The following is a 26,802-nucleotide window of genomic DNA, read 5'->3' as shown; positions in this document are numbered from 1 at the left end:
TAGAGTTTGTGAAAAATACTTTCTTTTGCATTTTCAATTAATAGATTTTATCAGGAAGTAATAATTAATTGATTTTGCTTACGGTAAATGACCTTCAAATGACCTTATAGACAAAACTAATGTGTGTGTGTTGGTTGTGTTTCAGCTGTGGTGGGCGGCGGCGATGGTGTCTGCTGGAGCCGGGAGGGATGGCGTTTGTGTGTGTTGGTGAGGAAGACTGCTAGCTCGTCAGTTCACTCGCTGCCACACCAAGGACTGTCAGCCCTCACCTACTGTATTGCGAGGGACAGTCAGCCCTCACCTGCTGTATTGTCAAGAACGGTCAGCCCTCACCTGTTGTATTGTCAAGAACTGTCAGCCCTCACTTGCTGTATTGTCAAGAACTGTCAGCCCTCACTTGCTGTATTGTCAAGAACGGTCAGCCCTCACCTACTGCCAAGGACTATCAGCCCTCACCACTCTCAGCCCTCGCCTCCTCATGACCAGGACTCTCGATAGATATCAACTCTGGGAAGACGACCAACAGTGATAGATAACTCCTTCGCTAATTGTATCATCACCTGTACTGGCACTGTCGTCAGGTGTGTGTAGAGAGGCCACGACATAGGTACAGGTATATACAGTCTGATGTGTTGATGTGATGACACGGTGTTGAGGAAGCTTTACAGTGGTGGCAGCTGACCAGGTGTTGCGTCAATGGAAAGAAATCGAGGAAGGTGCGTCAAAGATGTCGTCCAGCATCTCCGGCCCGCGTGAGACTCCCGCCCACCTGACGCACATCTTGGCCAGGGTGAGAGCCACACTTGAAGACTTCAGGTACACGTCGCTAAACTGTGAGTCATTGGAAATTCGCGACGAGGGTGATGCTCCTCAACGGGACTTGGGGGGGAACCTGGATGATGTGAATGAAGCCTTCGGGGCGTGTCAGACGATAGAATGGAAGGAACAAGAATACCGGTATCTGAGGTCGAGGGTGATGGGTCACAGGAGGCGCGACCTGGTCAACGGCTCCACCTCCGGGATGATGGGTAGTTACTCTATACCTGCTGTCCACAAGATGCTGCTGAGGTCATTGTCTTCACCTGATCCCCCTCAGGTGGAGCCCCTCAGTTACAAGGCCTTTGTGAGGCAGAGGCGGGCGTCGCTCGCCCTGGAGTGTGACCCCACAGACTCCTGCGGTTGTGGGGTGAGAGACGTCAAGACTCGGAGACGGAGAAGTGGAATGATGATGAAGGATAAACCGCCGGTTGAGAGTGAACCTGATATCCTGTACGAGGTTCCCAGCCAAGCTTGTGCCAAAATTGTTTCTTTTGTCAAGTCTAACGCGTGGTCTTCCCGAGAGTCGATTCTGTCTTCAGCGTCGAGGAGTTTAGGATCCAGCGACGAAGACAACACGAGTGTTATATTAAACACCGACCCGCAGGTGCCGAGGTCAGTGTCGGAGGAAACGTTGATATACAGACACGAGAGTCCTGTTGAGGCTAAGGAGGGCCGTAGTGGTGAGGACCCATCACCTGCCGCCACCACTAGTGAGTGTGAGGGCCACCTGACGCCCACAGACGTCTCCCACAACTACCCAGCGACCCCAGACAGCCTCACTGACGACCCTGGGGGGACGGCCACTCTCACGCTCTCGGTCAGCAGCATCTTAGACTCTATCCCGCACATCGACTCCTCTGACGATGAGGAGGAGGAGGGAGAGGCGTCAAGGAGTGAGGCTGTGGCTGCTCCTGACACACACATCAGTGGTGGAGTGTCGGAGAAAACTATTATAGATGATTTCTCCCCTGAGTGCCCGCCACTGTGTCAGCCAGAGGAAGACCTGTGTGGGAGCGGCGACGACTGGCAGCTGGCTCAGGCGCAGCCAGCCATAGTGGTCGACTGTCACGGAGCTGTAGATAGTGAAGGTAAGATTATGTTTTGTCGTCTATTTTATGTACATATATTTTCACATATTCCCACACAGGTTCAGTACATAGTCTCGCACAGATCCTCACAGTCACGTCTTATTCGTGATTGAAGTTAATCAGGTCTACTTAACACCACTGAGCTACTCCTGGTGTTTACGACTTTATACAGCAGTAGGTCAACACACTAGGCGAGGATCTACACTGACAAAGGTCCTCGTAATTGAAGAGTTAACAAAATATACCTAACTGACTGACAGGAGTTTAGTGAAGGTATCTAGTTAAGGTAGAGTTAACTTTGGACGTCGTTGGGGATTGGGTGCTAGGATGAGGGTGTGGAGGTAGGAGACAAGTGTTAGGATGAGGGTGTGGAGGTAGGAGACAGGTGTTAGGGTGTGGAGGTAGGAGACAGGTGTTAGGGTGTGGAGGTAGGAGACATGCTGGAGTGAGTGAGGGAGTTTGGTGAGGTAAGTGTTGCGTCATAGAGTGGTGGACAGATGGAAGTATGGGAGCAATGTGAGGGGCGCTCCACCACCACCACCTAGGTCACCTACTACACTTTCACCCTCCATCCACCTTTCCTCCATCCACCTTTCCTCCATCCACCTTTCCTCCATCCTTCTTTTCCTTCATCCCTCCTACCACTCCCTCCCTCCCTCCCTCCCTCCTGTCACTAACTTACACTTTAATCCCTTGAGTACGATGATGTACCTCTTGAGTACGACGACTTAACTCCCCGAATACAATACCATCGTACTCAAAGGGTTAGTCGTCGTACTCAAGGGGTTTATCATCGTACTCAAGCTGTTAAGTAATCGTACTCAAGGGTTACTTTCTTGTACTCGGGTTGTCATCGTACCCAGGGGATAGTACTAAAGATCGTAATCCAGATAATTCTATGTTGTTGTTGTTGTTGTTGTGCAATTTGTGTGTCCGTAAAAATTTCTGACCAAATCAACTGTGTCACTGGTTGAGGTGTATTGCCCTACACACCTGTACTACCAAACACACCTGTACTACCAACCACACCTGTACTACCAACCACACCTGTACTACCAACCACACCTGTACTACCAACCACACCTGTACTACCAACCACACCTGTACTAACAAACACACCTGTACTACAACTATTCTACCACAAACAAACCAGGCACTAAAACACACCTGTACTACCAAACACACCTGTACTACCAACCACACCTGTACTACCAACCACACCTGTACTACCAACCACACCTGTACTACCAACCACACCTGTACTACCAACCACACCTGTACTTGATCGCCTTCACTTCCTCATCTGTAAAGTTAGGTGCGGTAACCCATGAAAACCGAACCACATTAATTAGGGGTGCGGTGGGCTGAGTGAGTGTTGTATTCACTCATCCACCCCACCCCACCCTACCCCACCCACGCCCCTGACACCTGACGACTCCACCACGCCCTTATGTGAGGCTTGGACAACACACACACACGGGGGAGGGAGGGAGGAATGACGTAGAGATGTAATACCTGTGCTGACGTTGGTGATTTACCGTGAAGGTGGGTTGCCATGGTAACTATACAGGTGGGAGGCAGAGGAAGCGTGGACAGGTGAGCTCCTCCTCTCTTCCTCCACATATAGGTAGAGTCTCGGAGCTATTTTGATGACATTTCACTTCAATATTCAGTTTCGTTTCCTAACCTTCATTAAGTTATCCATTTTGATTTGTTTTTCATACGCTGATTGGTTGAGATGGGTTGTTGAATAGCCAATCAGGGTATCATTTAACATACACGCCCCCCTGAGCTGAGTTTAATTTGCCTCGTAACTGGAGACTCAAAAACACAACTAACTAACCTGACTCAAAATAGTAAACTCAATGATGGCACTTGAATTACCCTATGACTGTACCTTAAGTGCCTCTGTAATCATCACTTAACCATACAAAGGTAGGTGGTGACGTTCCTGTAGGAGTGGCTGACGGTGGGTCCTCCTCCCCCAGCAGTACACGGGGGCCGCCTCTCACTGTGACCGGGTGCACCTCTGATTTATACTGAGAGAGAGAGAGAGAGAGAGGTAAACAAGGATGGATAATAATACTTACTTGATGAACACAGGTGAACAGTAACAGGTGAGAACAGCCGTGATCTGTAAGGAGCCGAGTGGCTTTGAGGGTGGGTGAGGGTGTGTAATGGTGGATGAAGGTGTGTGGTGGTGTGTTCTGAAAGAGAGAGTGTGTCGTGAGAGAGAGAGTGTGTCGAGAGAGAGAGAGAGAGAGAGAGAGAGAGAGAGAGAGAGAGAGAGAGAGAGAGAGAGAGAGAGAGAGAGAGAGAGTGTGTGGAAGACAATGATAAACATCTGTGCATGTGTCTTGATCCCACTGATCCAACCTTACCAAACTTAGATCATTATTTTCACCTAATAACTTACTTATACCGTATCAACTCTCTCTCTCTCTCTCTCTCTCTCTCTCTCTCTCTCTCTCAGCAAACACCCGACCCTTATCCCCCTTTGTTTACACTCATACATGGTGTAAACAAGGACTCGGAGTTAGTTCGTTCGGTGGATCTCGACAAGTGTTGTGTTGGGCGTCGACCAATGGAGGGACAATATCAGCCGGTAAGGTCATGGGGTCAAGGTCACGGCTCTTAAGGCGTGTGTGTGGGGGGGAGAGGTCACAGGTCATCATCACGGACAGTACACAGGGTAAAATGGGTCACCGATAGTACACCTGGGGAGGGGCAGTGAGTCACCCCAGGAGACAGACTGAAGGAGGAGGAGAGACAGGTAACAGACGGAAGGAAGATTAGGAGGAGGAGGAGGAAGGACAGGTAACAGACGGAAGGAAGATTAGGAGGAAGAGGAGGAGGAAGGACAGGTAATAGACTGGGAGATAAGGAGGAGGAGAGGAAGGAGGGATGAGTGATACAGGCAGGTCAAGGGTCACAGTTTTTTAGGAGGGGGGAGGGGGGTGTACCGCCAACCATCCACCTGTCTCAGCACCTGTAATGACGCGGCTCTCATCGTCTTCCCTGGATTGAGGATGTGCAGTAATCTTCCAGGTTTCTCTCTTAGTTAATTATGCAGAGGGTGGGAGTATAGGACCACCTACCCACCCACCCACCCACCCATCGACCCACCCACCTACACACTCATCCACTCATGGTAGAGGTGGTGGTGGTGGTGGTAGAGGTGGTGGTAGAAGTAGTAGTGGTGGTGGTGGTGGTGGTGGTGGTGGCAGGCCTGCTTCTCCAGATTGACACAGATTACGCTGACCTCTTGGCATCTGGGTATCGTTTAAACAGCCCAGTGCCATAGTTTGTCCAAGTTAGTAATGCTTGTTTGCTTGCTTGCTTATTTACTTGCTTATTTACTTACTAATTAACTCACTTGCTTGTTTACTCGCTCACTCACTCAATTAAGTCTCAGTATAGTCAAAGACGATCACAGAAATCGAGTTTACAAATTACTTTTAGCATTAGATTAGGAGCGTTAGATTTGGTTGAAGTTATATTAGCGTTAGATTAAATACATTAGGTGGTTCCTGAGGAAATCAGCATAGAGAAGGAGATAACCTAACCTAACCTAACCTAACCTAACCTAATCCTAACCTAACCTAACCTTCAACCCAACCCAACCCAACCCAACCCAACCCAACCCAACCTAACCTAACCTAACCCAACCTAACCTTATCTAACCCAACCCAACCCAACCCAACCCAACCAACCCAACCAACCCAACCTAACCTAACCTAACCCTCTCTAACTTTCATATTTTTAATTAATTGTGACTATGGGAGAGCTGTTGTTGTTAATTAAGGTTATAGAGGAAGAGGGTAATGGTTGTTGTGTTGTAATGACCCTGTGTTTATATCAGTTGAAGTACCTTGCCTATGACGTAGCTCTCCACCCTCAGTATTGTCAAGGGGTCAAGGTTATTCCCACCCCACCTGTTTTAGACTAGATAATGTCAAGTGCCTGGAGTCTCACTAATGCTTTGGTCTATAACACAAATATACTGCTCTGTTGTCTTCACGTGTGGTAGTGGTGGTGTGTGGTAATGGTCGCAGGGATGGTTTGTGTGGTGATGGTGGATGAGGAGGAGATGGTGTGATGTGGAGGAGGTTGGGTGGGGGGTGGATGGAAGAGGTGTTAGTGTAGGAGGTGGAGGTGTAGAGGAAGGAGATGGGTAGAGGTGAAGTAGGTGCTGTAGGTGGTGGTGGTGGTGTCCCTGGATGAAGGAGGTGTTGTCTGTGCAACCCTGGGTCTCGTCACAGCTATGAAGTTTACAAACATGAGATACCAGCCAGTCTTCTCTCTCTCTCTCTCTCTCTCTCATCAATCATTTGCACCATCACCACACTTTACCCGCCAATACACAAATACCTTTTTTAATTATACTTTTACCCTTAATATACTTGCTTTGGTATACAGGTGTGCTTTGTTTACATTTACACGTATACAGGTGTGTTTCTTTACCTCAACACGTATACAGGTTGGACATTTACAGGTGCGTCACTGTAAACAAGGCACAGAAGGAGAGGCAGAGATTACAAAACTCAGGTGCATGAAGGTTGGGTGGTGAGGGTGGGGGTGGATGGTGGGGTGTCCTCGGCCACTGGGTGTAAATGTCAGATAGTGGGTGGTGCTGCCTCCCACTCTTGTATTGTCCTTGTAGTGATAATTTTGGATCACGTGAACATTAGACACCCCTGATTATCTCACCTGGTGATTAGCACACTAATGCTAACCTAACCTAACCTAACCTAACCTAATATAACCTAACCTAATATAACCTAACCTAATCTAACCTAACCTAATCTAACCTAACCTAATCTAACCTAACCTAATCTAACCTAACCTAATCTAACCTAACCTAATCTAACCTAATACCCCAGGTAGCTTTAGGGTTGATTAATCATCAAGTGAAATAAACTTGGGTGTCTAATCTTCAGGTGATCCGAAATAATAATAATAATAATAATAATAATAATAATAATAATAATAATAATAATAATAATAATAATGATGAGGAACACCACAATAATAACCTTACACAAAGACCCGTACATAAAACCATTTACGAGACCCAGTAGTGAAGATGAAACACCGGAAGTATATGTGTGTGTGTGTATTAACGTGTGTATGATATATTGAACGGGATGTGGGGGGGAAAGTGTGTCTGTGTGTGTGTGTGTGTGTGTGTGTGTGTGTGCAAAGATGAAAGGGTGTATGTTACTTGAATAGGGTCAAATAGAATGTATGTATGTATGTATGTATGTATGTATATGGAGGGTTCACGTTTATGTATGTTCCTTACGGTGATTTAAGACCACACCTGTACTAATTGTTTACAGGTTAATTGATCTCTGTACCTGTAATGTAGGAGGGAAAGAGAGAGGTGAGGGAAAGGGAAAGTGTAGAGGGTGGGAAAGGGGGAGGGAAGGGAGGTAGGGGGTGAGAGAAGAAAGAACGTGAGGAAGGAAGTAAGGAAAGAGAGGAAGGAAGGAAAGTAGGAAGGAGAGAGGAAAGGACGGAGAGAAGGAAATAGGAGGGGAGGGAGGGAGAAGAAAGGAAGGGAGGAAGAGAGGGACGGAGGGAGGGAGGGGCAGACACACTATATAAGGCCTTAGATAAATACTATGACACAAACCTCAATACGGTCATCCCTCCACCACACACACACACACACACACACACACACACACACACACACACACACACACACACACACACACACAATACCCTATTAACGAGGTCTTTATAATTATCTTTGTATTATCGGTAAATGAAGCGTGACAGACACAGGTGAGGTGTACAGGTAAGGTCGTCCGGTAGGGGTAATTAAGACAGGTGAGGGATACAGGTAAGGTCGTCCTGTAGGGGTAATTAAGACAGGTGAGAAGTACAACTAAATTAACCTGTAACAATCCGCCTCTAGGTACGACAGGTAAAACGTAATTAAGGTAAGTAAAGGTAACAAAGAAGTGTGGTGTGTGTGTGTGTTATGAAAGACAAGTGAAGAAAATGACGTTTAAATAGATGTTATTAATCGCCAGGTGAGCATTGTCAGGTGCTGATTAAGGGGGGGGGGACTGTTCTATTGTGTGTCGATTATATTAAGAAAAAAAAAACGTTATGTCATTCTTAAAACATTACTCATTTACACGGTGTGGTGGAGAGTTTGTACCCGTTGAGTGTCACATCTGTCTGTACGGAGTTTACATAGTGACGTCATATAGGTGTGTTACAGTGAAGTGACGTCATATAGGTGTGTTACAGTGAAGTGACGTCATAGGTGTGTTACAGTGAAGTGACGTCATATAGGTGGTGCAGTGAAGTGACGTCATATAGGTGTGTTACAGTGAAGTGACGTCATATAGGTGTGTTACTGTGAAGTGACGTCATATAGGTGTGTTACAGTGAAGTGACGTCATATAGGTGTGTTACAGTGAAGTGACGTCATATAGGTGTGTTACAGTGAAGTGACGTCATATAGGTGTGTTACAGTGAAGTGACGTCATATAGGTGTGTTACAGTGAAGTGACGTCATGCGGTTGTAGGGTGTGATTATGTGTATATTCGGTGTCTACTCTAGGCGTCTTTGATGTGGCCGGGGTGTGACACTAACATGGGTGGTGTGACTGACAGGATAACACTCTCCTTGGCTGCATGTTGAGGGATGTGGCCGGGGTGTGACACTAACATAGGGTGATTTGAGGACAGAATACTCCCTCCCCCTTGGCTGCATGTTGAGGGGTGTGGCTGGGGTGTGACAGTAGAGGTGGCCCTGACTCACCCTCCGACTGGGTGGCGCCGCCGCAACTTCACCAAAATAATATCCGTGTGTTGTAGTCTTCGCCTCTCTACCTCCTGTTATGGTGGTCCAATATGGTGGTCCAATATGGTGGTTCAATATGGTGGTCTAGTGTGGTGGTTCAGTATCAACAACATTGTGGTTCAGGTGTGTGTGTGTGTGTGTTGGCAGTACAATAATTAATTTCTTCAGTAATATTTGGGGTGAGCGTCTTGCAGTTTTGTAGATAGTGTTCAAGTTCTAGTGCAGTGCCTGTGATACGATACCGCAGGATGCCTTTATTTTTGTATTCTTTTGGGGGGCAGGTCAAAGGTCAAGATTCATGTTACAGTCACGTTGGTTTTGATTGCACACACACACACACACACACACACACACACACACACACACAGTGACATAGTGTGAACAGTAATTTGCGAGGTATACCTGTGTTTTTCGTCAACACCTGTAGTATAACACTACAACCCCAATTCACAACTTGAAACGTAATTATCTTCGCTGTTAATACAGTTGTAAATTACTTAAAAGAGTTAGAGTCATTAGAACTAAATTAACATAAGTACCTGAGTGTAAAGGTAAAAAGAAGAATGAGGGTTAATGAGGCAGGTGTGTCCATATGCCAGGTTAGAGGTGGGTCATTATACCGTGATAACTCCCAAGGTGTGCCACTCAACTCATGGCACCTTGACTTATCAGTGCCAGTGGTTCACCTTTCCACACTGTTAACACCTGGGTGGAGTGAGAGGGAGTGGGGGGTGTTGTCGTCGCCCGCCCTCTCACTGTTATCGCAAATGATAGTCACAGGAGAAAGTCATTGTGGGGGCGTATTGGTTGACAGCCTGTAAGACGCCCAATATCCTGCCGTGTGTGTGTGTGTTGACGCCTCTCTGTCGCGTCTTCCTGTCCTTCATCCACCATGACAGGCAGAACGATTTACCACACTACCACAATGTCACACTACCCTACTACATCCTACCACACACCCACCACCACACCACACACCCTACCACACACCACCACCACACACCCACCACACACCCACCACCACACACACCCACCACACACCCACCACCACACACCACCACCACACACACCACCACCACACACCCACCACACACCACCACAGCACACCAACACCACACACCCACCACCACACACCCACCACCACACATCCACCACACACACCCACCACAACACACCCACCACCACACACACACACAACACACCCACCACCACACACCCACCACCACACACACCAACCACCACACACCAACCATCACACACCCACCCACACACCCACCACCACCACACACCCACCACCACCACACACCCACCACCACCACACACCCACCACCACCACACACCCACCACCACCACACACCCCACCACCACCACACACCCACCACCACCACACACCCACCACCACCACACCCACCACCACCACACCCACCACCACACACCCACCACCACACACCCACCACCACCACACACACCCACCACCACCACACACCCCCACCACCACACACCCACCACCACCACACACCCACCACCACCACACACCCACCATCACCACACACACCCACCACCACCACCACACACCCACCACCACCACACACCCACCACCACCACACACCCACCACCACACATCAATTTACATATTACAGCATTAACAGTGTAAGGTTTTGGTAAATGTGAGAGAGAGAGGAGAGAGAGAGAGAGAGAGAGAGAGAGAGAGAGAGAGAGAGAGAGAGAGAACTTGAACTACTGAACTGACCCCTGAAAGAACTTCAGGGTGACGACACACACAGCTGGCGTCATGGTGCCTGCCCCCCACACACACACACACACACACACACACACACACACACACACACACACACACACACACATCATTATTTGTAATTGTGAACACTTAGTGAGTTAATGAAAGCGACAGAGAAGTTTATATCTGAATTTAATGAACGTAATCTTACTGCTGGTAGACCCTGGTTAATGATGATGGCGAGAGGGGGGGGGGTGAGAGGATAAACGTACGTGTGTGTGTGTGTGTGTGTGTGTGTGTGTGTGTGTGTGTGTGTGTGTGTGTGTGTGTGTGTGTGTGTGTGTGTGTGTGTAAGGAGGGCGGTGCTGGTGACACATACCACAACATCGGGTCGTCCTCCTCTCTAATGTAGAAAACACTGTCCACCACTTATCATCATCACTACCACCACCACACGCCACCACCCACACCCACTGACCACACCACCCACTGACCACACCCATACACCCACACTGACCATACTTAATGTCCAAAATCTCCGTCAAGACCATCCCTTATGACACGTCGGCACCACCATACAAGGGTCGATGGTCTGGTACTGTCTGTCTGTCTGTGAGGAGGAGGAGGAGGTAGTGTACCCTCCCTCACCCTTCTCATCACTCTCCCTTGTTTCTCACCCTCACCCTCATTCTCCATCAATCCTTTCTACCTGATCGTCTCCTCACCGCCTCCTCCTCCTCCTCCTTCCTACAGCTGCTTCCCATTCTCGTTGTTCATCTTACCCTCCACCACCTCTCCCTGTTCACTGTTCACACCTGTTCACACACATTACATAGTTTCAGTAATTACCAGGTGTTGACTAATTACAGGTGTGAATATAAACAAATGAAGGCAGGTATATACACAACACCTTAAGAGCTTAATTAAATCTTTGAGTCGGTAATGGGGTGTGATACTGTCCCCAGGTGAGTTAGTTAATTAACACCTTTTTTATATCTCACCTGGCTGAAACTTTTTATCCCAGGTGAGGAATGTTTCTTTTCCATTAGAGTCTGGAGGTTAGTTGATATATTGTAGAGTAATTAGTAGTTCAGCCTTGTTAAGTAAGTTGAATTGTGTTACGGTGGTTTGGAGGTGTTTGAGCAGGTGAGGTAGTTGTGTGTACCTAATATTATACTTACATACATACATACATACATATACAGTATACATACATACATACATACATACATACACCATCTTGACGGTATGTACGCACTCCAGAGGTACCAAGGAGGAGGGTTGTTTGTGTAGTGGAGGAGGAGGTGGTAGTAGTGGTAACCAGACACCTCAGGAGAGACTAGGGGGGAGAGGAGAGAAGAAAGAAGAACAGAGAAGAAGAAACAGAGGAGAGAGACCCACTCTTCCTTCCTTCCTTCTCCTTCCATCACCCCTCACGCCTCCTTTCCTCACCCTCCCATCACCCTCCCTCACCGCTCCTCGTCTCCCCTCCCCCTCACCCCCTCCCCATCACCCTCCCCATCACCCCCTCCCCATCACCCTCCCTCACCCCTCCCTCACCCCTTCCCCATCACCCTCCCCATCACCCCCTCCCCATCACCCTCCCCTCACCCCTCCCCTCACCCTCCCCATCACCCTCCCCATCACCCTCCCTCACCTCCCCTAGTCTCACCCCTCCTCCCTCATCACCCTCCCTCACCAGCCCAACCTCCCCTCATCACCCCTCCCCCTCCCCACAAAGGAAATCATCCCGCTTATGATAATTGGAATTCGTGGTGTTTGAATGTGGTAATTACACAGGTCATTCAGGTCTGAGGAGGAGGGGTGGGGAGGGAGGAGGGGGGAGAAGGAAGAGGGAGGTAGATGATGATGATGTGTTGTCTGGTGCTGTTATTGCTGTTATTGACTGTTGTTATTGTTATTGCTGTTATTTACTGTTATTGTTGTTATTTAGTGTTTTTGTGATTGCTGTTTTTCCCTGCTGTATTTTTTTCTTTGTTATTATTGCTGTTATTTCCTGTTGTTTCTCCCGTTGTTGTTATTGTTATTTTTTCTGTTGTATTTTTCATTGTTATTGTTTTTTATTCGCTGTTCTTGTTGCTGTTGTAGAATAAAACTTACTACAGCTTTTTTTAAAGAGACTGCCCACCCCCACACCCCCACCTGTGTTGTAGTTTATATAGTGAGCCAATCAGACACGTTTTCACATCACCAGGTTAAGACCCCCAAAATTTTACCTGAGGAGGACAGTTAATCCACACCTTGTCGTCATCTGTGTGTTCTGTCAGGTGTTTTAGTAAGGACCAGGTTAAAGAGGGAGAGAATGAAAGAAGGAAGAGGGAATGAAAGAAAGGAGATAATGTAGGAAGAGGGAATGATAGAAAAGAATTAGGAAAGAAGGGGGAGAAGAGGAGGTGAAGAGAGAGAGAGGGATGAAAGATGTCAGAATGAAACATAATAAAATTGAAGAAAGAAGGAAAGGTAAAAATGAGAGAGGAAAGAAAGAAGGAAAGAAAGAAAGAAAGAAAAGCTGGAATGACTCTCACATCAACACGTCCATCAGAGTTCTCGTTATTTCCCGGAGTGTAAACAGTGAAAGGAGGAGAAAGTGTGTGTCACAAAGAGGAGAGAGAGAGGTAGAGAAGGTAAGAAGGAGGAGGAGGAGGAGGAGGAGGAAGTAGAGAGAGAGTTGGGAGAGGGGTAAGAAGAGGGTCCTCACCACACTGCCCCCTCACCACACCGCCCCCCCCACACCGCCTCCCCCATACACCGCCCCCCACCACCACACCGCCCCCCACCACACCGCCCTCACCACACCGCCCCCTCACCACACCGCCCTCACCACACACTGCCTCCCTCACCACACCGACCCCCACACACTGCCCCACCACCACACTGGCCCCACCACCACACTGCCCCCGCCCCCCCAACAACACAGACAGCTGCTGATTATCATTTAAATACAACAATGGAAAATGAATTTGTCGCGTATTACCATATACTCAATAGGGTCACCAGGTGTACTCATTATCGACACAGGCAGGTAGATTATTCGCCTCCCTTCACCTCACCGAATTATTTGATGAAGATGTTATTGTCATTTTCATAGACACTTTCTCTCTGTTGGTCATGTTCGGTGTTAGGTTAGGCTTAGGCTAAGTTAGGTTAGGTTAGGTTAGGTTAGGGTGTTTAATGATCAGGTGAAATAAGCTAGGGTGCCTAATCTTCTCAACCATCAGTCATTTTGTTCATCAGACTGTCATTTTGTTCATCAGACTATTTTGTTCATCAGACTGTCATTTTGTTCATCAGTCTGTGTCATTTTGTTCATCAGTCTGTCCTTTTGTTCATCACTGTCATTTTGTTCATCAGACTGTCATTTTGTTCATCAGACTGTCATTTTGTTCATCAGTCTGTCATTTTGTTCATCAGACTGTAATTTTGTTCATCAGACTGTCGTTTTGTTCATCAGACTGTCATTTTGTTCATCAGACTGTCATTGACCACTACGAATTTATACCTGCTTCGTTCACCGCTTGATCACCCGTAATTAAAATACTCTCGGGGTTAAGATCCAGATGTTATGATGTCAACAATGGCTACAGTAGACGCTATTAATAAACTCAATTGTTGGAACACTAGTTGGGTGGGTGAGGTGGGTGGGTGAGGGTGGGTGGGTGGGTGGGTGGGTGGGGTGGGCGGAAGCCACCTGGCAGGACTCTTGTTGCCAAAAAGGACACCAGAATCTATACTCACTTAAATAAACCCTCTTAAATATTGCACCTTAACCATAATCCTAACCATAACCTATCCCAATCCAACCTAACCATAACCTATCATCCTAACCATAATCATTAACCACAAGAGGTGCTCACTATCACTGTATTCGGTCAATGTTTTTCACAACTTGCCTCTGTGTGTGTGGTGGTGGTGTGGTGGTGGTGGTTGTGTGGTGGTGGTGGTGGTGGTGGTGGTGTGTGGTGGTGGTGGTGGTGGTGGTGGTGGTTGTGTGTTGTTGTGTTATTTACGTCAGTTGTAAGTGGACAAGACACACACACACAATCACACACACACACACATCCTTCACTCATTTGACCCTCTCTCTCTCTCTCTCTCTCTCTCTCTCTCTCTCTCTCTCACATGACAGGATATGACCCAGCAGTTGACAGGTGATGTACACAACTCAGCTGGTAGTGTCTGACCCATCAAGACGTGTTGGGGTCAGCGTGAGTCACAGGGCTTGGGAAATGACAGTACTACCTCGTTGGTCAAATGGGTCCTAGGTCAAACGGGCCCCACTCGATCTAGTTTACTCGTCATTAGTATTAACGAGGGGGTCTTGTCTTATTGGGGCCCCAGAATATAGGGCCCCTGATATAGTCTTTAAATTTCAGAATGGGGCCCATTTTACCTTCCTGATGCTGTGTGTGTGTGTGTGTGTGTGTGTGTGTGTGTCTGATATTCCACAGAAGGCCTTACTTAGGGAGATGGATTGAAGCCCTTTTGTTGATAATATGGTCACTGGGTCATGGGTCACTAGATCATGGGTTACAGGTCACTGGGCAGGCTGGGTCACTGTGACGACTGTGATATTACACAGGTAAGGCCTTTATTCTCACCAGGTACTGTGTGTGTGTGTGTGTGTGTGTGTGTGTGTGTGTGTGTGTGTGTGTGTGTGTGTGTGTGTGTGTGTGGGGTGGGTGTGTGTGTGGAGGAGGAAGAAGAAGAAGAAGAAGAATGACGAGTGAGTGGCTGTGCTTAGGAGAGAGAGAGAGAGAGAGAGAGAGAGAGAGAGAGAGAGAGAGAGAGAGAGAGAGAGAGAGAGAGAGAGAGAGAGAGAGACCACACACGGAAACAAACACCGACCCTTCAGCTGTTGTCCGCCTAGCAGGGAGGTCATCATAGCCTGTCCTCACGCCATCTCGTGTACCGTCCTCCCCATTCCCGAAGAAGTACCTGTGTCCATCGTCCTGAGGAACATTGTGTACTGTAGACCCTGGGTTACATCGCCTGTAATCCTCCACGTAACCTCCACCTCACGTGTATACCGAGCAGGAGGTTTATTGACATTGAATTCTCTTGAGGTTTTGAGTCTGATGCTTCATAAACAAGTAGTTCCTGCTTTACTGACAGATGGTGCGCTTCTCAGAGTAATTTTTGGTGTGTGTGTGTGTGTGTGTGTGTGTGTGTGTGTGTGTGTGTGTGTGTGTGTGTGTGTGTGTGTGTGAAGGTACCTGCACCAGTTCTCGCATGACGCCGCTGACTGCCCGTAGAGGAATCCAACCCTGGCGCACTAATCCTCGAGCGTTACTGACCCTCACGCCATACACGCCCGCCACCACGCGCCCCACACGCCCGCCACCACGCCCCTTACACGCCCACCACCACGCTCTTGCCTGTCTCCTGTTTCCTCCATTATCTTGATACTTTGCATACTAATCTCTCTCTCTCTCTCTCTCTCTCTCTCTCTCTCTCTCTCTCTCTCTCTCTCTCTCTCACACGCACACAAACTGCTTTATTTATTATTATTATTATTATTATTATCATCAACTGGTGTACATCTGGTAACATTGTTCCTCTGCATAACATTAATTACCTTTGTCTTTCTATCCTCCCTACAGGGCCATGCGGGGATACAGTGTCCGCTGGTTTGTGTCTTCACTCACGCCCACAACCACGCCCCTAGCCACGCCCACAACCACGCCCCCAACCACGCCCTCAACCACGCCCCAACCACGCCCCCAACCACGTCCCAGGGCAGGATGAAGGTGGTAGGGGCGTGGAGGAGACGGCTGCTGCAGCAATAACAGGTGAGGTGGGAGGTAATGACAGGTGAGGAGACAGGTAGTGACAGGTGAGGAAACAGGTAGTGACAGGTGAGGAGGTAGTGTGGTACAGGGAAGGAGTAGGTAGTGACAGGTGAGGAAACAGGTAGTGACAGGTGAGGAAACAAGTAGTGACAGGTGAGAGACAGGTAGTGACAGGTGAGGAGACAGGTAGTGACAGGTGAGGAAACAGGTAGTGACAGGTGAGGTGACAGGTAGTGACAGGTGGGGAGACAGGTAGTGACAGGTGAGGAGACAGATAGTGACAGGTGAGGAGACAGGTAGTGACAGGTGAGGAGACAGGTAGTGACAGGTGAGGAGACAGGTAGTGACAGGTGGGGAGACAGGTAGTGACAGGTGAGGAGACAGGTGTGGCCGCGGTGAGTATTGATCTTCGGCTTAACGGAATTTGTACCTGGCGTGTAACCTGGCGTGTACCTGACGTGGGGTTTAATTATTTACGAGACGTGTAATTAACAGCTGTGAAAACTATTGATAACATTAATGACTCACACCTAACCTAACCTCTCTCTCTCTCTCTCTCTCTCTAGGTCAAGAGTTATGATGAACCCGTATTAACCGTGAGCCGACACATTCACCTGAGCACCATTAGTTTCTATAGACCGAGCATGACCACTTAACACACACACCTCTCACGGCTCACCTCTTGAGTCAAAAACAAAAGCTCATGTGATGCTGGCGGTATTGAAGCTGTTAATGGTAGTTTGTGTGTCTCTTATTAACGGTCTAGCTGTTGTTATGTTAATGATGACGATAATGATGTTAGTGGAGGTACTTCTTAATTGGCTCTACCTGTTGCTTGTCACACGGGTTCACAGGTGATTTTATTGTTGTCTTGGATTAGGTTATGTTAGGTTAGGTTAGGTTAGGTTAGGTTAGGTTAGGTTAATGATTGCCACACCTTGATCATCCGGGGAGATATACCTGCAGGGGTTCACAGGTGTTATACGTGATTGTCCCTGGAGGTAAGAGGCCCTCACTCACGATTCATTATTATAACAACGCACCTACCACTCCCCCCCACGAACACACTCTTACTGTGACACCGATTTTCAAGTGCCTCTCACCTGGACGTCGATATCAAAGTGTGTTTACCTTACCTCCTATTCCAACAGGTGATCGTGGGTTAAAATGACTTTGTGATTTGTTACTCGTGAGCATGACACCTTTATGGAACTTACCTGAGGTTTCTTTAATTAGTGGAGATCAGGTAAATATCAGAATACCGTAATGATAAACTAAAACCTAAAATTAAAGTGATTTTGAGAATAAGGAAGAGTCGGTCATCATTTAAAGTAATCAATGGAAATGTAACTTGATTAGGTAATTTGTACAGGTGAGTTGATACAGGTGTTGGGTTATTAGGGTGGGTCACGTCCACCTCACCTGGATGGAAAGGTGTGCTGGAGAGGTATACCTGTGAGGGAGAGATTGACAAATGTTTACTCTGACATGATAGATTTTTTACTGACATGATAGATATTTTTTACTGACATGATAGATATTTTTTACTGACATGATACACATTTTTATTAACATGATAGACATTTTTTCTAACATGATAAACATTGTTGCTAACATGATAAACATTTTTTCTAACATGATAAACATTTTTTCTAACATGATAAACATTTTTTCTAGCATGATAAACATTTTTTCTAACATGATAAACATTTTTTTCTAACATGATATTTTTGTACACACAGACTAGATTAACCCACTGTTGTCCCCTTTCAATAAATAAATCCAATGTCTCGTTATATCTCACAGGTGGGGTGAGCCAGGAGGGACAGTTGTTAGTGGAGGTCCTCTGCGTCAGCCACCGTGACCTGGGGGCGTGTCTGGCCAGGTGCTGTGATTCGTCCCATCCTTACGCCCTACCACTCCCCGCCCCCCGCCTTCTCCTCCTGCCGGCACACGCCCTCTATGCCTCCCCACCGCGCCTTCTTCATATACTCAAGGTAAGATGAGTTAATTATGAGAGAATGTGTTTGTGTGTTTGGTTATTAGTTTTCCTCCTCCCTTCCTCCCCCCTCCCTCTCATCACCCCGTCCTTTTTATCCTCTGTCTTCCTCTTCCCCCTCTCCCCCTCCTCCCCCCACCTCCTTCAATCCCCCCCCCCTAAATCCTTCTCTACTCCCCTAAACGCCCTTGACCACTTCCTCCCCACACGCCCGTTACAGTCGGATAGAAGACCATCACCCCGGGGGCTCCTGCTGGTGGCATGTGGAGCGTGTCTCTTTTTCCTCCTGTAGGTGGGTTCTGACGTGTGACCCTTTCTCTCGTCAACATCTGCCTCGTGTTGTTCCTGCCCCATGAACACCTGTGACTTGTTGTTCCTGCCTCATAAACACCTGTGACTTGTTCCTGCCTCATGAACACCTGTTACTTGTTGTTCCTGCCTCATAAACACCTGATACTTGTTGTTCCTGCCTCATGAACACCTGTTACTTGTTGTTCCTGCCTCATGAACACCTGTTACTTGTTGTTCCTGCCTCATGAACACCTGTTACGTGTTCAGTGTTACCTAAGTGTAGCGTTGCCCATCCACTAACAACCTCCTCCTCCTCCTCCTAACCACCCCTCTCTTTCCTCTTCCTCCTCCCCCTCTTCTTCCTCCCCCTCTCTTCTTCTTCCTCTTCATCTTCCTCCTTCTCCTACTCATCTTCTTCCTCCTCCAAACATTCACACACTCAACATGGGTCTCTCTCTCTCTCTCTCTCTCTCACTATATGTAACTTCTCCCGTCTCTCAAATTAAGTAAATCTCTTAATATATATCTAATTACATCTTGATGATTAGATATGTATGTAAGTAGTTTGTATGAGTGTGTTTACTTTTGTGTACTTTTTTCTTTCACTAACTTTCAAAATCTACTTAAGTATTTTGTAAGTAAGGAAAGTAGAATGTGAGGAGTTACCGTGTGTGTGTGTGTGTGTGTGTGTGTGTGTGTGTGTGTGTTTCTCATTTAAGGTGTAAGTTTGTTATTGTTGTTAAGTGTGTGCTTGTTTATGTACGCAGGAACGGGTGTGGGCGTGGCGGGGTGACCTGCAGGTGTGGGTAGTGACGTCATCATCTACGCCCACACAACCCACCACTACCACCACCCAGCTCGTTACCTCCCATGGTCTACAGGTGAGTCTCTCTCTCTCTCTCTCTCTCTCTCTCTCTCTCTCTCCAGGTCCCACGGTCATTAGTGATAATGTGTATCAATGAAACATGATATATACTCATTATAAACCGTTATGCCCCTCGCTGCTCCACCACCCCCTGGCTCTACCACTATCATCACTACCAGTCTACTACCAGTCAATTACTGCTTCCTATTCTGCCACTACCACCACTCCAGGCGCCACCACTACCATCACTACTAGTCGACCACCATTTCCAGTCTACCACCACCTATTCTACAACTATCGTCACTACCACACTCACATGACAAAATCTTCGTATTTTGTCTTCACCATACCCCTCACAAAACACACACACAGACACACACACACACACACACACACACACACACACACACACACACACACATTCTGACGCCATAGAACAAGAAAACAAAAGTGGACCCAGGCGACAGTATCCTCTTGGGGGACGCCGCTCACTAAACACCGCATTATACGGCCCTTGATGACTCCCACCTGCAGTAGTTACAGGTGGAGCGTGAATCCACCCCCCCCCCCTTTGGAGGATTGAACGCCTTAACACCCACTAAATGACCGGGATTTATACACTGGAGGATTTCACCTTTAATTAATTGTGTTTTTCAGGTGATTAGAATTGTGTGTGTTTGTTGTTTAAAGAAGCTGAGGGCTGTTGAGCTCAGGGAGGAGGAACACCCAAGGAGGACCTCTAGAGGGGAGGTAAACATAGGTGGAACATAGTGGAACAAGTTGTCGAACATCATCATTAACTCGAACACGCTGGATAGCTTCAAACATAGGTTGGATGGATGTATGAGCGATAGGGGTTGGGTGTAAATGGAACTGCCTAGTATGGCCGCTGCAGTTTCCTTAATTCTTATGTTCTAATGTTCTTAATACCTAAATACCTAACTTACTTTAATTTGGTTTGGTTAAGTTACGATATTAACTTTCCTGAAACGTCTGCCAACGAATCATTTTTACTTGTGTCTTGTGAAGAAAGAATACAATAATCTTCCAGTAAATCTCACTTTTCCGGGCGTGAGATAAAGGTGAGGGTAGGCGGAGGCTTGTGGTATAGGAGGCTGTGTTGTTAACGAGGGAAATATGGAAATTAATCCTCTCGACCCACGGCCCTGTTGTTTGTGCTGGCGGGCCCCTCACTGAGCTTAACGGTGCTTCCCCCTCGCCCCGGAGTGTGCATATTATCACCTGGCCTTATAAAGTCCCGGATTTTCCTCTGTAACTGGAGATGTGAGGACGCTTCTCATTGGCTCACTCAAGCGATAACTAAGATGGTGGTCAAAATTAAACGATTCTTTAAAGGTCTTAGTGATTAGTTCAAGTTAAGCTGGGACAGAGCCTATTAGGACTGGGCCCATTAGACCTGGAACCAAACCCGCCTCGTATATTGGGTTAATGACGTTTACCTGGTGACTATAATTATCACCGGCACTTTATTGTCGATAAATTTATACGACCTCTGATGTGTGTGTGTGTGTGTGTGTGTGTGTGTGTGTGTGTGTGTGTGTGTGTGTGTGTGTGTGTGTGTGTGTGCAAGAGAATGAGTGTATTGTAATAAATTTGTGTTTTCATGTAATGTATGTATGTACGTATATGTGATTATTTTGTGTATGTGTATCCTCAGGTGTAGAGGCACAGGTAGAGGAGAGACAAGCCTTCACACCTACCACCCCACCTCCCCTTACTTCTTTATCTCCCCTCCCTCCCCCCTCCCTTCCCTCCCTCCCTCCCTCCCCTCCCTCCCTCCCTCCCCAACATTCATATACCTCAGACAAGATTCCAAGCCACATTTCTCCACACACTCGCCCCATTACGCCGCGTCTCACCTGTACAGCTCCCCAACGCCCAGGTGTTACGGGAGGCTGAGAGTAAGGGCGTATGGGTGACGTCACTGGCCAGGTAGATTCAGGTACTTAGGTATATTATCAGCACAGGTGAACACTACGACTCCTGTTGTCTCGGCAGGATTATAAAGTTTACTCGGAAGCGTCAGTAGGTGTGCGGTGGTCGAGTGGATACAACATTCGTCTTTTGTACTAAGGGATGGTGGTTCGTTCCTGTGGTATTCTTAGTCCAACCAGCTGTATATTTAGGTATAAAGTGACGTCGTTTAATCACTATAGGGACGGTACCTCGGAGTGTATCGATAACCATGTTTGTTGACAGTCCTTTGACACATTAACACGTGTCTTCTATACATGTTGCACCTGCCCAGTTGGTCGATCCTAACCAGTTCACCAGTCAGCTGATGAGTTACATGACTGGTAACTGTTGGGTGTTGTTGATTCTCCCTCACGTAAAGGCTCCAACATATGTTTTCCTTCAGTCTTTTTTCCTTTCTTTCTTTTTTTTTCTTTCTTTCTTTGTGAGAGAGTATCATGTTGGTTGAGGGGTTCAGGGTGTGTTTACCAGCCTGGCCACAGCAAGCACTCGGGGCCATACCACGCCACACCACACCACACCACACCACACCACACCACGCCACACACACCACACCACACCACACCACACCACACACACCACACCACACCACACCACACCACACCACACCACACCACACCACGCCACCACACCACACACCACACCACACTACACCACACCACACCACACTACACCACGCCACACTACACCACACCACACCACACCACGCCACACTACGCCACACCACACCAACATTCCCCTGACTCGTCTTGCTCTACACTTGACCTCGCTTAACCTGAGAATGTTAAAACTGGTCCACGTTTATCCGGATTTGGTTCAAGTTTGTGCCTGTTGCTAACTAAACAAACTTACACACATCCTTGTTTATATATTCCTCACAGGTTAAGTTAGAGGTTACTGAAGGATCACCTGTATTAATCATGCTCCTCCCCATCTACCTTGATGTTGTTGTTTGTTATAATGATTTGAACATAACTTTTACCACACATATGAAATAGTTCTTGTGTGTTTAAGCTAAAAAAAACCATTGAATTAATAAGTTGATTATAATGAGGTAGTAATAGGCCAGAGAGTAACTTGTGAACAGTAATACAGTTCCTAGACAGTGTTAAGTAACTTAGGGATATATGATACCCTGATAGGTGGACTTTATCATAACACTCCAACTGGCTTACTTCTGCCGGGAGTGTAATTGAGGATAGTCAAGGTGTCTGGTCTTGATAAATAAACATGTTGTCTGTCCGTGTTGTTGACTGTGTGGGGAGGGAAGGATTTGAGACGTGGGATCACCTGAAGATTAGAGCACCCCCTTCCCCTCCCATCGTTCCTGCCTCTTTAGGTTAGGTTAGGTTAGGTTAGGTTAGGTTAGGTTAGGTTAGGTTTAAGGTGAAATTAACTGTGGGGGCTAATCTTTATGTGAACCTTAATTCGAATGGTGTATATTATTTGTTTTCTTAATTGGATGTTTACCTGTTGAGTTGTGGGTGTTTAATTAATTATATCAGGTGAACTTTCTGGAGGTATTGGGTGGAGTGTTATGGTGGTGATTGTTCAGGTGTCAAGGGTCACTGCCACTCAGATCACCGCCGCCACTCAGATCACCGCCGCCACTCGGGTCACTGCCACTTAGGTCACTGCCGCTCAGGTCACTGCTACACAGATCACTATCATTCAGGTCACCGCCATTCAGAAGAAGGTGGTTGTTGGTGATGAGATTCGCTCGTTGCTCTTCCTTCCGCCAGACGATGGGAAAGGAAGACCCTAGTACCTGGCCCTCTCCCTTCCCTCTCTCCTACCCCCCAGAATCTAGTACCTCTCCATCCCTCTCCCTATCTTCCTAGTACCCTTCTCCCTCTCCACCCACGAAACCCTCCCTTCTCCCTAATATAGACCGGCCCTTGCCCCCCCCTCTTTTTATGTATGCTATGTTCTGACAACGTGAGACCAATGTACCGGCAGTGACTGATAGGTGCTGGAGCCTTAGAGGGGTAGAGAGGCGCTGGTTATCGTGTGTTCATTACTTTAGCCCCCTCCCCCTCTTCTTTCTTTTCGCCCCTCTTCACCCTTTTCTGCCCTTCCTTGTCCCCCTCTTCATTCTTTTCGTCCCCCTTCCTCTTCACCCTTTTCGTCCCTCTTCCCCACTTCACCCTTTTTCGCCCCTTCTTTCTCTTCCCTTCTTCTCTCCCTCCTTCTATCCCTCCTTCCTTCCCTCCCCCTCCCTCCCTTCCCTCTCTCTCTCCTTCCCCACGCCCCTCCCTCCATAAACACACTCACCCTCCCCCCATACCATCTCTAGCTACGACCTTGATGCTGTCCAGACTTGGGGAGGAGGGGGAGCTTGAGGGGCGTGGGGGTCCGTTCGTCCGTCCGTCCGTCCTCTTGGTATAATGTTGACTCGTGACTGATGTCGAATTCCCCAACCCAAAACATTATACCCATGATTCTGACGAGTATAGCACACACACACACACACACACACACACACACACATTACTATATCTTGACTCAACATTATACTCATCATAACTACCTTAGCTCATTATCATCATTACTGCATCATAAATCGAGTTAATTAATGTCATTGTCACCCTCTCTCTCTCTCATTATACCTTATTGTCTCGTGTTTGTGTCTCTACAGGCGGAGGTCATAAGCCAGCATGACCTACACCAGAGAGTGCCAAAGGACCAGTTGACCCCGCAGTTTGGCGGCACTCTGCAGGTGGACCACAGTGCCTGGCTCTCCTTCTGTAAGGTCAGTGCCATAGATAGATAGATAGATAGATAGATAGATAGATAGATAGATAGATATTATTAGATAGCGAGATAGATAGATAGACTTTGATATTATTAGATAGATAGATAGACTAGTTTATGGATATTAACGTACAGAAAAAAGATATGCTGTAAATTAGAATGAATTAGTTAAAGATAAGAAGAATATTTACACAACAATGACATTTTCAGTAAAGTTTATTATTTTATATTATGTAATTATTTTATTTTGTTAAGATTTATTGATAAGTGGTATTGTTTTTCTTAGTTTTCTTTTTTAAGGAGTAATGAAGATGTCTGTGGAAGGTGTTGTGGTGATTTAATAATGTTTTGAGTTAGAAGGATAAGTTATTACACATGTAGAAATATCTTTACCATATCCTGTTGTATTTCCCGCCATGTTGTAGTACTTCATAATTAACCCGGGAACTATTGCACGCCTTATAGCTTCGTGAGGGCGTCCTGGACTCCATGAGAACGTGTGTGTCGACCCTGGAGAACTACGTCCCTCCTACAGTAGCTGGTTCGTCCTCCTCGTCCCTGCCTCTCTCTTCCTCATCACCTCCTTCGTCGTCATCGTCTGCGTTACACAGTTCCTCACTCGCTCACTCTCTCGTGCCCTCGGGTGCCGCAGTTGTTGAGGAGCTGCAGAGTCGTGTGCTTAGTGCCCAGTCCACCCTGCGGGAGATGGACGCCTGGTGCCAAAGACTTCATAGGAATATTCCAGTTGGGTAAGTGGTTGACTGGTTGACTGGTTGGTTGGTTGGTTGGTCGAACCATAAATATGTGTTTGGTTAGTTGCTGAGCCAGGGAATTATATTAGTGGTGGAGCCATAAAATGTGCCAGTTTAGTAGATTGTTGAGCCATTAAGGTATATTTGGTAAGTTGTTGAGCCATAAAGTTACTTAAGGTGAGTACGGTATGGTGTTACTTTACTTAATCCTCTTCACTGATCGGCTCGTTAGCTGCTTGGGCGGTCGGTCACGTCTCTGTTACGGACTGTTGGCAAGTACCGGGCATGTACTGGCTCCTGAATATATCTGTACCTGCTCCATTGTTGGTTAAGTCTGGTCTTGGAGGAGCTCACCGTCACAACTCTCACTACAGATGTTTGCCCTGATAAATTATTGAACTTGTGGCTGCTTTAACCTGAGGCTGTGACCTCTAGCGGGGCGAACATCCGCTAGTTCCAGGTATGAACACTCGACTGAGTAATGTCCTCTGAGGTGTTTGTAGACTTGTATCAAGTCACTCATTGTTCTTCTAGTTATTTAACTATTCTTAATCAGTTGGTCATTAAAGTGATACTCGGCGGCTTTTCACACAGTATTAAATCCTCCATGTAACTCATCCCGATAGTTCTGGTCAGGTATACTTACCAGTTAATTATGTAAATACTCACATCCTTAACGTTTATGTAGGTTAGGTTTCGATGGATTAAGTGTTTGCAATTATTCAGACGGCGCCAGTGTTGTGTGTGCGTGCGTGAGTGTTTGTGAGTGTGTGTGTAAAAATTGGGACATGTTAGTTGGTGAGGGTGACTGTCCTCAGCAGTAATGGAGGTCATCTTGGTGTTTTCAGGTCATGGTTTACGGAATGTCGAAATCTAGTTGACACAGTTGACTCGGTGACCCGACTTGTGTTGTCCCACAAGAAGGCTGAGTCATTGCGACTTCTACAACTGTATCAAGAGGCAAACTCGGTAAGTACAGAATTTTATTATTTGTGTTGAGTTGACTGTCCTTTGGGTAAACACCGGAACGTAAAATACCTGCCATACCTGTTGTTTTGACAGATACATTAATATTCCAGTACATCCATATGTTTTTACACTTAATAAGGAACTTTTAAAGCTCTTCGTAACTTATTTTCAAAGTGATCGTTTGAAAAGTGAATATTATAAGAACACTCAATGTTGTGTAGTTACTGTGAGAAAATTTACCGTTTTCTGTAATAATGTTGCCAGACAATTTTCTTTAATAGCGTTGGAGGGGAAGCTTTCTCATTTTATGGCACTCCGTCCATTTTCCTTCCCACGTTTGTATACTCAATCTATTAGTGTGATATATTTATTGTAGCATTATCCAGGTAATAATTATTCAAGTACACCATATTATTATTATTATTATTATTATTATTATTATTATTATTATTATTATTATTAGAATGGGATATGTATAACTTTCGGCATCATTTTGGTGGTCAGAAATTAAAAATTTCGCCACATTAAACTGAAGAACCGTACATACTTAAAAAAGTGTACACGACATCATGACTTCTACTTTAAACTGATTATTATTGTCTGTCAGTGAGGAAGACGAACAAAGAAACTTAAAACGGAAGAGACTTGAGTCGTATGGCGTGTGTGATCCTTAATAGACGGGAGTGGGGGAGGAGGGTACAGCGACGTCACGTTCCCATTGTCACGGTGACCGCCCGCCATGTTCAACCTCACGATAAAGCTGCATTTACCTCTTGTGTATTCACGGAGCTGTGTGACTGACGCCTCCTGTGATGTAGAGAAACCAGAGAGACGGTAACGTTTATTGATTCACTTGACGTATTGTATTGATTCACTTGACGCATTGTGAGGTAACA

The 26,802-nt window shown here is 46.7% G+C and overlaps 1 protein-coding gene across 3 annotated transcripts in view; it reads left to right on the top strand.

The window, feature by feature from the left end:
- The window catches only part of LOC121878795, a 76,834-nt gene extending 52,018 nt beyond the window's left edge, over nucleotides 1–24,816 (top strand). For all 3 annotated transcript variants that reach the window (XM_042385216.1, XM_042385215.1, XM_042385217.1), the window contains 6 exons: nucleotides 146–1,907; nucleotides 16,093–16,281; nucleotides 18,088–18,278; nucleotides 19,339–19,452; nucleotides 24,070–24,183; nucleotides 24,651–24,816. In XM_042385216.1, the coding sequence (XP_042241150.1) occupies nucleotides 728–1,907; nucleotides 16,093–16,157 (1,245 nt within the window). In that variant the 5' untranslated portion in view covers nucleotides 146–727 and the 3' untranslated portion in view covers nucleotides 16,158–16,281; nucleotides 18,088–18,278; nucleotides 19,339–19,452; nucleotides 24,070–24,183; nucleotides 24,651–24,816. The remainder of the gene's footprint in view (nucleotides 1–145; nucleotides 1,908–16,092; nucleotides 16,282–18,087; nucleotides 18,279–19,338; nucleotides 19,453–24,069; nucleotides 24,184–24,650) is intronic.
- Nucleotides 24,817–26,802: the final 1,986 nt, after the last annotated feature.

This window comes from Homarus americanus, unplaced genomic scaffold (genome assembly GCF_018991925.1).
Source record: "Homarus americanus isolate GMGI-L3 unplaced genomic scaffold, GMGI_Hamer_2.0 scaffold40995, whole genome shotgun sequence".
Classification (NCBI taxonomy): domain Eukaryota; kingdom Metazoa; phylum Arthropoda; class Malacostraca; order Decapoda; family Nephropidae; genus Homarus; species Homarus americanus.
This window is presented reverse-complemented; position numbering and strand designations above follow the sequence as displayed.